This window comes from Oncorhynchus keta, chromosome 21, assembly GCF_023373465.1.
Source record: "Oncorhynchus keta strain PuntledgeMale-10-30-2019 chromosome 21, Oket_V2, whole genome shotgun sequence".
In the NCBI taxonomy this organism is placed as follows: Eukaryota; Metazoa; Chordata; class Actinopteri; order Salmoniformes; family Salmonidae; genus Oncorhynchus; species Oncorhynchus keta.
Window position 1 is genome coordinate 41,111,935 of NC_068441.1, and position 12,480 is coordinate 41,124,414.

The 12,480-nt window shown below is 42.7% G+C and overlaps 1 protein-coding gene across 2 annotated transcripts in view; it reads left to right on the forward strand.

Annotated features, from left to right (window-relative positions):
• Window positions 1–12,480, forward strand: part of LOC118400566 (pleckstrin homology domain-containing family G member 4B-like) — an 81,807-nt gene that overhangs the window by 33,920 nt on the left and 35,407 nt on the right. The window contains exons 7-12 of one of the 2 annotated variants that reach the window (XM_035797547.1): window positions 3,070–3,156; window positions 3,424–3,540; window positions 4,012–4,110; window positions 4,194–4,342; window positions 4,603–4,741; window positions 7,299–7,373. In XM_035797547.1, the coding sequence (XP_035653440.1) occupies window positions 3,070–3,156; window positions 3,424–3,540; window positions 4,012–4,110; window positions 4,194–4,342; window positions 4,603–4,741; window positions 7,299–7,373 (666 nt within the window). Of the gene's footprint in view, window positions 1–3,069; window positions 3,157–3,423; window positions 3,541–4,011; window positions 4,111–4,193; window positions 4,343–4,602; window positions 4,742–7,298; window positions 7,422–12,480 lie in introns of both variants that reach the window. The other variant, XM_035797546.2, reaches the window with a different exon arrangement.

Genomic DNA, 12,480 nt, shown 5'->3' on the forward strand with positions numbered 1-12,480 from the left:
ACAAGCACCTAATACAACAGTGAAATGCTAACTTACAAGCCCTTAACCAGCAATGCAGTTTTAAGAAAATACCTCAAATATGGTAAGAGATAAGAATAACAAATGATTAAAGAGCAGCAGTATATGACAATAGTGGGGCTATAAACAGGACGTACCGGTACAGAGTTAATGTGCGGGGGCAACGGTGTCGAGGTAATTGAGGTAATATGTACATGTAGGTAGAGTTATTAAAGTGACTATGCATAGATAATAATAGAGAGTAGCAGCAGCTTTCCAGAGGGGGGTGGCTCTTGGACCTAGACTTGGCGCTCAGAAGCAGAGAGAACAGTCTATAACTAGGGTGGCTGGAGTCTTTGACAATTTTTAGGGCCTTCCTCTGACACCACCTGGTATAGAGATTCTGGATAGCAGGAAGCTTGACCCCGGTGATGTACTGGGCCGTACGCACAACCCTCTGTAGTGCTTTGCGGTCGGAGACCGAGCAGTTGCCATACCAGGCAGTGATGCAACCCGCCAGGGTGCTCTAGATGGTGCAGCTGTAAAACCTTTTGAGGATCTGAGGACCCATGCCAAATCTTTTCAGTCTCCTGAGGGGGAATTGGTTTTGTCGTGCCCTCTTAACGACTGTCTTGGTGTGCTTGGACCATGTTTGTTGGTGATGTAGACACCAAGGAACTTGGAGCTCTCAACCTGCTCCACTACAGCCCTATAAATGAGAATGGGGGCGTGCTCAGTCCTCCTTTTCCTGTTGTCCACAATTATCTCTGTTGTCTTGATCACATTGAGGGAGAGGTTGTTGTCCTTGTACCACACGGTCGGGTCTCAGGATCCAGTTGCAGAGGTGTTTAGACCTAGGGTCCTTAGCTTAGTGATGAGCTTTGAGGGCACTATGGTGTTGAACGCTGAGCTGTAGTCAATGAATAGCATTCTCACATAGGTGTTCCTTTTGTCCATGTGTGAAAGGGCAGGGTGGTGTGCAATAGAGATTGCATCATCTGTGGATCTGTTGGTGAGGTATACAAATTAGAGTGGGTCTAGGGTTTCTGGGATAATGGTGTTGATGTGAGCTATGAGTACACGGAGTACACGTCCTGGTAATCCGTCTGGCCCTGCAACCTTGTTAATGTGGACCTGCTTAAAGTCTTGCTCACATCGGCTGCAGAGAGTATGATCACACAGTCATCCGGAACAGCTGATGCATATTTTAGTGTTACTTGCCTCGAAGCGAGCATATAAGTTATTTAGCTCATCTGGTAGGCTAGTGTTAATTTTTAGTCTGGAATAGGTTGCAGTCCCTGCCACTTCTGACGAGCGTCGGAGCCGGTGTAGTACGATTCGATCTTAGTCCTATATTGAGGCTTTGGCTGTTTGATGGTTCGTCGCAGGGCATAGCAGGATTTCCTATAAGTTTCTGGGTTAGAGTCCCGCTCCTTGAAAGCTGCAGCTCTAACCTTTAGCTCAGTGCGAATGTTGCTTGTAATCTATGGCTCCTGGTTGGGGTATGTACATACAGTCACTGTGGGGACGACAACATCGATGCACTTATTGATAAAGCCAGTGATTGATGTGGTGTACTCCTCAATGCCATCGGAAGAATCCCGGAACATATTCCAGTCTGTGATAGCAAAACAGTCCTGTAGTTTATCATCTGCTTCATCTGACCACTTTTTATAGCCCAAGTCACTGGTGCTTCCTGCTGGAATTTTTGCTTGTAAACAGGAATCAGGAGAATAGAATTGTGGTCAGATTTACCAAAATGGAGGGTGAGGGAGAGCTTTGTACGTGTCTCTGTGTGTGGAGTAGAGGTGGTCTAGGAATTGTTTCCTTCTGGTTGCACATTTAACATGTTGATAGAAATGAGGTAGAACTGATTTAAGTTCCCTACATTAAAGTCCCCGGCCACTAGGACTGGCTGAGTGTTTTCCTGTTTGTTTATGGCGTAATACAGCTCTTTGAGTGTGCCTAGCAAATGATATGAATAAAATGTGCACACGTGGCTACATGCAGCTCTCGCTTTGATCTCAAAACAAGCGCATCTACTCAGGACTGCTCATGCTGTAAACACAGTCCATTTCAAAGTGAATGGCACTGATCCATATGTGGCAATGGTCGAATTGCATATAAGCCTACTGCAGCTCTGATTGTTTATGCCGCACCGGTCTGTGTGTCAATACAATAGAATACTACTCTGAAGTGTTCTGTCTCCCACAAAATCTCTTGCATAGTTAGTTTGCATACTAAGTCTTGCATAGTTTGTTTTATTATGTTGCATTGAAAGTGACTATTATTGCGTTCATTCGATCACAATTGTCCCAGTAAAGAGAAACGCTGATAGTTTTAACTGAACGGGAAAAGTCTAGAAAGAGTGAAGTTCAATCTCGTGCTTCTCACTGGTCCTGATATTTCTTCTGTGTGGCTTAGAGGGGACATGCTTATATGTTTCCCCTTTCATCTGTGTCTGGTGTAAGCTAGTTACTGCCTCGCTTGGTCTTCATGCAGCATGGAACAAAAGGGGGGGGATTGGTCATTCAAAACTCTAACGCAGTTGTTAAGTCAACACATCCATCAGTGCTGCTGTGAACAGCATTACTAGACATGCCAAACGGAAGATGTATAAACAATCTATATATAATTGATGCATTTCAATGTTTGAGTTGCTTTGTGTATCCCCAAATTTGCTTGAGATTACTTTCCTGCGACAGTGTTCACTGCATCCAAGTTACTTGAAATAGTTGTTTCAAAGAGCTGTCAGTCAATATAAGCTCCCTGCCCGCTCAGCCTGTCTTTTCAAACTTCCTGGTAGTTAGCTTAGAGAGAAAAAGTACTTTTCATAATGACTGTTCAGGACCTTTAAAATGCTGTATGGAGGTATCTAGTTACTGGATGTTAAAATGCAGTATGAAGTCATCTAGTTACCGGATGCTAAATTGCTAAACAAGCAATCCGTCTGTACTGAAGAACAAGCTATGCAAACATTTTTCAATGGACCCTATATTCATATTGCATACATTGTGATGATCTGCAATGATGTCTTGTCCTGACATGTTTCCTTAATGGTCGTCTCCATAGGAACAAGCCCTGCATGCAGTCCGCATTGTGCTGATGCTAGTTGATAAAGAATCAAGCCCTCGCCCTGAAAGACACCCTGGACTACAGGTCAGAGGGCATACAGACACACATGCGCACATACACACACACACACACACACACCCATAATTCTATTTTGCAAGACACCATGGATTTGTCTAAAGGGGGGGTCCTCCTCTTGTCTCCTCTCCTTCATATACACTAATCTGAAAGCAATACGAGGGATACTTCCTTTCCTCATTTTCAATCCTGCAATCTGGACTATTGATACATGTCCACACAGACCCTCGCTCTGTAATATGACTGACCCCTCCCCACATGCCTCCTGTCAATCAGATGGACATGGTGACTTCTCTGAAGGCCCTGCACAAGCTGGTGGAGGGACAACAGCTGACCTCTGATTTGGGCGGGACCTTCCCCTACAGCCACACTGATTGGCTTCAGTTTCATCAGGTGCAGTATAATATTTATAAATGGTTTCAACATATGTCATGGCCTCTTTAAATCATTTGTATGGTCAAGATTTCTAGTAGATTTCTAGTAAATCGGATATACAAGTGTCATCAAATAAATGTTAAATTGTTGTTGACAGATGTAGGATCTTATTTTGATCAACCTGCTGCAGGAGTACTAACCTGCAATCCAGGAAATGTAAAACTTGTAGTGTAGTTGTATGAAATTCCAGACTACGAAAATGTTTTAAATCAACCCCTACATGTCCATTAATTATAATCCACATAATAATTCAAATTTCCTGTTGTTGCAGGATTAGTCAACAAGGATCTTCTTGGGATAGTGGGCGAGTTTGGGCTTGTTTGCATAGCTGTTGTCATTGGTATTCCAAAGCATAAATCCCCCCCAATCTATTGCATTGGCTTTGTTTTGAGTCTGGATCCTAAAATCTATTTTCTTTATCTTTTTCAGAAGCTAATTTCCTTTGTGACGGACTTGCAAGGGGCAGCCCATATACTACATAGAGCAATCAAGAAAATTGATGGCAATCCAAAAATGGACACCGCCCAGGTAGTTACAGTTTCATGAAGTAACTTAAATAAAACATTATTTTTTTTAGCTTTAGGTTGTTGTTGTTGTTGCTTTTTGTTCAGGACGTCCAGCTATCTATTCAAGATCAGAAGACCTCAATGAAAGAGGTACTGCAGGACATCCGATTGGTTACTTTACAGAGAGAAGGTGGGGCCATCCTGGCCAGAATGAAGAGGGAAGAGTTTCGATTTGCCAAGTCCGATGACTACAGGTATTGGTCTTCATCAAATTCATGATTTGTTGTGGATAACTGATGTGTAACACCCATACAATTGTGAAAGCCCTCCATGACACTGCCCAAGCTAAAACGGGCTATGTGGCAAGTGATCCCCAATTCATGCATCTCTATGGTATCAACCATCAAGGTGATGCCACGACAGCCATTTTGTGCCAGAACTCCATAAACCATCTATCATTGTGAAGTGGTGAGGACAGGAGTGAATGTTTGCTAACGTCCACCTCTTATTACAGTGACGCTTTGGAGTCAGTGACGGTCCTGTATAACCAGGTGGAGGAGAGTGTTCATACGCTGGTGATGAGGTCCAACGAGTCACTGCGGCACCTGGACTTCCTGCTCAAACTCAGGGAGGCGGAGTCAGATCTCGACACGGTAGGTCAGGAGGTTGCAACTTTACAGGATATTCAGATAGAAGTACAGTGTCTTCAGAAAGCATTCACACCCCTTCCCTTGACTTCTACATTATTTTGTGTAATAGGCTTGATTTCAAAATGGACTAAATAGAGATTTTTCTGTCACCTGCCTACACATAATACCCCATAATGTCAAAGTGGAATTATGTTTTTATTTTATTTTTACAAATGCGTTAAAAATGAAAAGCTGAAATGTCTTGAGTCAATAAGTATTCAAACCCCTTTGTTATGTATGACAAGCCTAAATAATTTCAGGAGTAACAATTTGCATTTTGACATGTATTTTATTTAACCTTCATTTAACGGGTTTCTTATTTACAATGATGTCCTACCAAAAGGCAAAAGGCCTTCTGTGGGGACAAAACACATGGCAGCAACACATGACAACACAGTATATGTTGTGTTGCTACCATGCTGTGTTGTCATGTGATGCTACCATGCTGTGTTGTCATGTGTTGCTACCATGCTGTGTTGTCATGTGTTGCTGCTACGCTATGTTATTGTCTTAGGTCTCTCTTTATGTAGTGTTGTGGTTTCTCTCTTGTCGTGATGTGAGTTTTTTCTTATATATTTTTTTATTGTATTTTTTAAAATCCCAGCCCTCGTCCCGAAGGAGGCCTTTTGCCTTTTGATAGACCATCATTGTAAATTAGAGTTTGTTCTTAACTGACTTGCCTAGTTAAATAAAGGTTTAAATAAAATACAAATAAAAGCATGGTAACAACACCACATAACAACAACATGGTAGCAACACAACATGGCAGCAGCACAACATGGTTGCAGAACAAAACATGGTACAAACATTATTGGCACAGACAACAACACAAAGGCAAGAAGGTAGAGACAACAATACATCACACGAAGCAACCACAGCTGTCAGTTCCAGTCGCTAGCTGTGGCGAACTGAAAAGAGGAGCTTAACCAGTCACATAATAATTTGCATGGACTCTGTGTGCAATAATAGTGTTTAATATGATTTTTGAATGACTACCTCATCTCTGTACCCCACACATACAATTATCTGTAAGGTCCCTCAACATTGTAGTTACTCCACAATAGTAACCTAATCGATAGAGTAAGAAGAAGGAAGCCTGTACAGAATTAAAATATTCCAAAACATGCAATTTGACAGAGCTTGAAGAATAATTGGCAAATGTTGCACAATCCAGCTGTTAATCGCTGCCACAGGTGCTTCTACAAAGTATTGACTCAGGGGTGTGAATACTTATGTACATTTCTGTAATTTATTTTCAATAGATAGATTTCTGTATTCTATTTTCAATAGATTTATAAAAATGTCTAAAAACATGTTTTCACTTTGTCATTATGGGGTATTGTGTGTGGATTGGTGAGATTATATATATTTTTCATCCATTTTGAATTCATGCTGTAACACAACAAGATGTGGAATAAGTCAAGGGGTATGAATACTTACTGAAGGCACTGTATATTGTGTACAACAGACGTTCTTATTTGTCACTTAGAATAGGAAACTACGCCTGCCTGCTTTTAAGGATCGTACCATTTTTTTAAATTTTCGCCTAAAATGACATACCCAAATCTAACTGCCTATAGCTCACGACCTGAAGCAAGGATATTCTTGATACCATTTGAAAGGAAACACTTTGAAGTTTGTGGAAATGTGAAATTAATGTAGGAGAATATAACACATTAGATTCCATCATATTTGAAATGCAAGATAATTTAGAGGATGGCCACCAGACAGCAGCAGTGTTTCAGATTGTTTCAGTGAAGCATTACATTACTACACTATATATATTGTATCACGTCTGCCAGGAGTTTGTCCAATTAAGCCGAATTGGTCAATTTATACATTTTCAAGTACATAACTAAGGAGAACATACATTTTTTATTACCATAGCATTTTTGTAAGTTAAGACACTCTAAGGAATGTCATACATGTTGGATAATTAGCTTCCCTACAGAAAAGACACTAACCTTCACACATCTAGATGGTCGGGTGGGGTGGGTGTGGAGCCAAAGACAGCAGGGGTTCAAACTGAAGAACCCAGTTCCTTCATTTGAAAATAAAAATGGATTTTTATCAAACACAACTATGCTACCTGTTATCTCTGGGACCCTCAGGAAGACAAAACAAAGATGACTGAATATAAGTACATTATTTACCTTCAGAGGTGAATGTGTCAAACCAGTTGCCGTGATAAAAGTGTTTTGTGGTTGTGCACTCTCCTCAAACAATAGCATGGCATTTTTTCAATGTAATAGGTACTGTAAAAGGCAGTTAGATTAACATGCTCTCTCTATTATGCCTTCTGCCGATATAAGACATGTCTATGTCCTGGAAAGTTGGCTGTTACTTACAACGTCATTCTAGTCACATTAGCAACAACCTTCCCAGTTTAGGGAAACCAATCCCTTAGAGGTTAAATCAAGGGCACCTAAAATGATTGAAAGAAAATGAATACTCTATTCACGTAGGTCTGATTAGTATGCATTATGATATATATTTTTCTATCTGAATGTGTACTTCATAGGCCAAGATGTGGTTTAATACAGAAGGAGAGCAACAGCTAAAGGTTTCCAACTCAACGGAGGACACCCTGGAGAGTGTGAGCAAAGCCCTTAAGCACTTTGGCTCCTTCCTCACTCAGGCCAAGGTACAGCTGGGTTGGGGTTAGACTGTTAATAAAGCTTATTAGGGAAATTCAAGTCAATGATCAAAAATGTTTGTAAAACTAACAGAGTGGGCCTTTAAGGCCTTTAAGGGCTGATTCCTTAGTTGAGATCTATAGATGTGATTCACATTTCTCTGCAGACCCCCTATTGTCCTTAGTGGAGGCTATTCACAAAGGTCTGGTTTATATAGAAACAGTTTTACTAGTCGGAAGTTTACATACACCTTAGCCAAATACATTTAAACTCAGTTTTTCACAATTCTTGACATTTAATCCTAGTAAAAATGCCCTGTCTTAGGTCAGTTAGTTTCACCACCTTATTTTAAGAATGAGAAATGTCAGAATAATAGTAGAGAAATGTCATGTTCGGACCTTAGTTCTTTTGTTATGTCTTTGTTTTAGTATGGTCAGGGTGTGAGTTGGATGGGTTGTCTATGTTCCTTTTTCTATGATTTGGTATTTCTGTGTTTGGCCTGGTATGGTTCTCAATTAGAGCCAGCTTTCAATCGTTGTCCCTGATTGAGAACCATACTTAGGCAGCCTGTTTTCACTCTTGAGTTGTGGGTGATTCTTTTCTGTTGAGTGTTTGAATTCTGCACCAGACAGAACTGTTTCGGTTTTGTTCGTTTACTTTGTTGTTTTTCTTCAGTGTTCAATGGACACTTACCACGCTACGCATTGGTCCTCACCTTCTTCCACCAACAACGGTTGTTTAAAGAAAATAATTTACTTCAGCATTGAATTATTTCATCATGTTCCCAGTGGGTCAGAAGTTTACATACACTCAATTAGTATTTTGTAGCATTGCCTTTAAATTGTTTTACTTGGGTCAAATGTTTCAGGTAGCCTTTCACAAGCTTCCCTCAATAAGTTGGGCGAATTTTGGCCCATTCGTCCTGACAGAGCTGGTGTAACTGAGTCAGGTTTATAGGACTCCTTGCTCACACACGCTTTTTCAGTTCTGCCCACAAATTGTCTATAGGATTGAGGACTTTGTTGTCCTTAAGGTAATCAAATGGCTACCCGGACTATTTGCAAACTGTAGTCTGTATTTCTTTTGGCGGTTTTAGAGCAGTGGCTTCTTCCTTGGTGAGCGGCCTTTCAGGATATGTCGATATAGGACTCGTTTTAATGTGGATATACAGTGGAGAGAACAAGTATTTGATACAATGACAATTTTGCAGGTTTTCCTACTTAAGTATGTAGAGGTCTGTATTTTTTTAATCATAGGTACACTTCAACTGTGAGAGACAGAATCTAAAACAAAAATCCAGAAAATCACATTGTATGTTTTTTTAAGTAATTCATTTGCACTTTATTGCATGACATAAGTATTTGATACATCAGAAAAGCTAAACTTAATATTTGGTACAGAAACCTTTGTTTGCAATTACAGAGATCATATGTTTCCTGTAGTTCTTGACCAGGTTTGCACACACAGCAGCAGGGATTTTGGCCCACTCCTCCATACAGACCTTTTCCAGATCCTTCAGGTTTCGGGGCTGTCGCTGGGCAATACAGACTTTCAGACCCTCCAAAGATTGTCTATTGGTTTCAGGTCTGGAGACTGGCTAGGCCACTCCAGGACCTTGAGATGCTTCTTAATAAGGAGCCACTCCTTAGTTGCCCTGGCTGTGTGTTTCGGGCCGTTGTCATGCTGGAAGACCCAACCACGACCCATCTTCAATGCTCTTACTGAGGGAAGGAGGTTGTTGGCCAAGATCTCGATATACATGGCCCCATCCATCCTCCCCTCAATACGGTGCAGTCGTCCTGTCCCCTTTGCAGAAAAGCATCCCCAAAGAATGATCTTTCCACCTCCATGCTTCACGGTTGGGATGATGTTCTTGGGGTTGTACTCATCCTTCTTCTTCCTCCAAACACAGCGAGTGGAGTTTAGACCAAATAGCTCTATTTTTGTCTCATCAGACCACATGACCTTCTCCCATTCCTCCTCTGGATCATACAGATGGTCATTGGCAAACTTCAGACGGGCCTGGACATGCGCTGGCTTGAGCAGGGGGACCTTGTGTGCGCTGCAGGATTTTAATCCATGAGAGAGTAGTGTGTTACTAATGGTTTTCTTTGAGACTGTGGTCCCAGCTCTCTTCAGGTCATTGACCAGGTCCTGCCGTGTAGTTCTGGGCTGATCCCTCACCTTCCTCATGATTATTGATGCCCCACGAGGTGAGATCTTGCATGTAGCCCCAGACCGAGGGTGATTGTCCGTCATCTTGAACTTCTTCCATTTTCTAATAATTGCGCCAACAGTTGTTGCCTTCTCACCAACCTGCTTGCCTATTGTCCTGTAGCCCATCCCAGCCTTGTGCAGGTCTACAAATGTATCACTGATGTCCTTACACAGCTCTCTAGTCTTGGCCATTGTGGAGAGGTTGGAGACTGTTTGATTGAGTGTGTGGACAGGTGTCTTTTATACAGGTAACGAGTTCAAACAGGTGCAGTTAATACGGGTAATGAGTGGAGAACCGGAGGGCTTCTTAAAGAAAAACTAACAGGTCTGAGAGAGACGGAATTCTTACTGGTTGGTTGGTAGGTGATCAAATACTTATGTCATGCAATAAAATGCACATTAATTACTTAGAAATCATACAATGTGATTTTCTGGATTTTTGTTTTAGATTCCGTCTCTCAGAGTTTAAGTTTACCTATGATAAAAATGACAGCCCTACATGCTTTGTAAGTACGAAAACCTGCAAAATCGGCAGTGTATCAAATACTTGTTCTCCCCATTGTAGATACCTTTGTACCTGTTTCCTCCAGCATCTTCACGAGGTAATTTGCTGTTGTTCAGGGATTGATTTGCACTTTTCGCACCGAAATACATTAAACTCAAGGAGACAGAACACATCTCCTTCCTGAGTAGTATGACGGCTGCGTGGTCCCATTGTGTTTATACTTGCATACTATTGTTTGTACTGATGAACATGGTACCTTCAGGCATTTGGAAACTGCTCTGAAGGATGAACCAGACCAGTGGAGGTCTACAATTTGTTTTCTGAGGTCTTGGCTGATTTCTTTTAATTTTCCCATGATGTCAAGCAAAGTGGCACTGAGTTTGAAGGTAGGCCTTGAAATACATCAACAGGTAAACCTCCAATTGTGTAAGGGGTGCGGAACTGGTGGCAGGGAAGTCAGACGCAGGAGAGCAGAACTAGGTAATAGCCGGAGCAGTTTAATACAAAAACCCAACGGCATAAAGAAATAACCAATATGGGTAGAAAACCCGACGCGCACCAGTAATCATGTGCGCAAGCACTTACAACAAACAATTTCACACAAAGACATGGGGGGAACAGAGGGTTAAATACACAACACTTAATGAGGGAAATGAGAACCAGGTGTGTAGGAAAACAAGACAAAACAAATGGAAAATGAAAAGTGGATTGACGATGGCAAGAAGACCGGTGAGGCCGACTGCCGAATGCAGCCCGAACAAGGAGAGGAACTGACTTTGGTGGAAGTCGTGAGAGTACCCCCCCCTTGCGCGTCGACACCAGACCTCGAGGATGACCCGGAGGGCGAGGTGCAGGGCGATCCTGATGGAGATGTTGGAACTCCCGCAGCATAGAAGTGTCATAGAAGGGCCAGCCACCACCGGCCTGAGGAGAGACACATGGAACGAGGGGTTAATACGGTAATCGGGGGGAAGCTGTAACCTGTAACTCACCTCGTTCAGTCTCCTCTGGACTTTAAATGGCCCCACAAACCCAGCTTCCGGCAGAGCAGGTGGAGGGGCAGGTGGAGGGGCAGGTGGAGGGTTGAGAGCCATACCCGGTCCCCTGGTGCGAACACCGGGGCCTCACTGCGGTGACAGTCTGCGCTGGCTTTCTGGCGCAGCACGGCGCGCCGAAGGTGAACATGAGCGGCGTCCCATGTCTCCTTCGCGTGCCGGAACCGTCGGAAGCATATCGGAGACATATGTTTACCTACCCGCCGTCTCCGCCTCTGACAGTGGATACACGTGACTCCTGGGAAGTTCAGCGTCTACCAGGAGATTTATCGCACAATCCCCCCGTCGATGGGGTGATAATTGAGTCACCTTCTTTTTGGAGTAGGCGAGAGTCAAATCAGCATATTCGGGGGGAATGCGCACGGTGGAGACCTGGTTTGGACTTTCCACCTTAGTAGCACCAACGGAAACCCCTAAACATCTCCCTGAGCACTCTCGCGACCACCCCGGGAGAGCCCTCTGTTGCCATGAAATAGTGGGGTCATGGCAACAGAAGGGTCACGAGCTAACCAGGGAAGGCCTAGTACCACGGGAAACGCAGGAGAGTCAAAGAGGAAGAGACTGATTCTCTCCTCATGACCCCCTGTGTCACCATGCCCAGGGGGATGGTAGCTTCCCTAAGTACCCAGGACCCTAATGGTCGACTGTCCAGAGCGTGAACTGGGAAAGGCATAACCACTGGAACAGTAGGGATCCCTAACATATGGGCGAATGCTCTGATGATAAAATTCCCAGCCGCACCTGAATCGACGAGCGACTTATGCTGGGATTGCGGGGGCACCAGTAATCATGTGTACAAGCACTTACAACAAACAATTCCACACAAAGACATGGGGGGAACAGAGGGTTAAATACACAACACTTAATGAGGGAAATGAGAACCATATGTGTAGGAAAACAAGACAAAACAAATGGAAAATGAAAAGTGGATTATGGATGGCTAGAAGACAGGTGACGCCGACCGCTGAACGCAGCCCGAACAAGGAGAGGAACGACTACGGTGGAAGACGTGACAAATTGACTCAAATGATGTCAATTAGCCTCTAAAGCATGGCATAATTTTCTGGAATTTTCTGGAATTTTCCAAGCTGTTTAAAGGCACAGTCAACTTAGTGTATATAAACTTCTGACCCACTGGAATTGTGATACAGTGAATTATAAGTGGAATAAACAATTGTTGGAAAGATTACTTGTGTCATGCACAAAGTAGAGTTTTAATGACTCCAACCTAAGTATATATTAACTTCCGACTTCAACTGTATTTAGGCCTTATCTCAAGTTAATATTTGT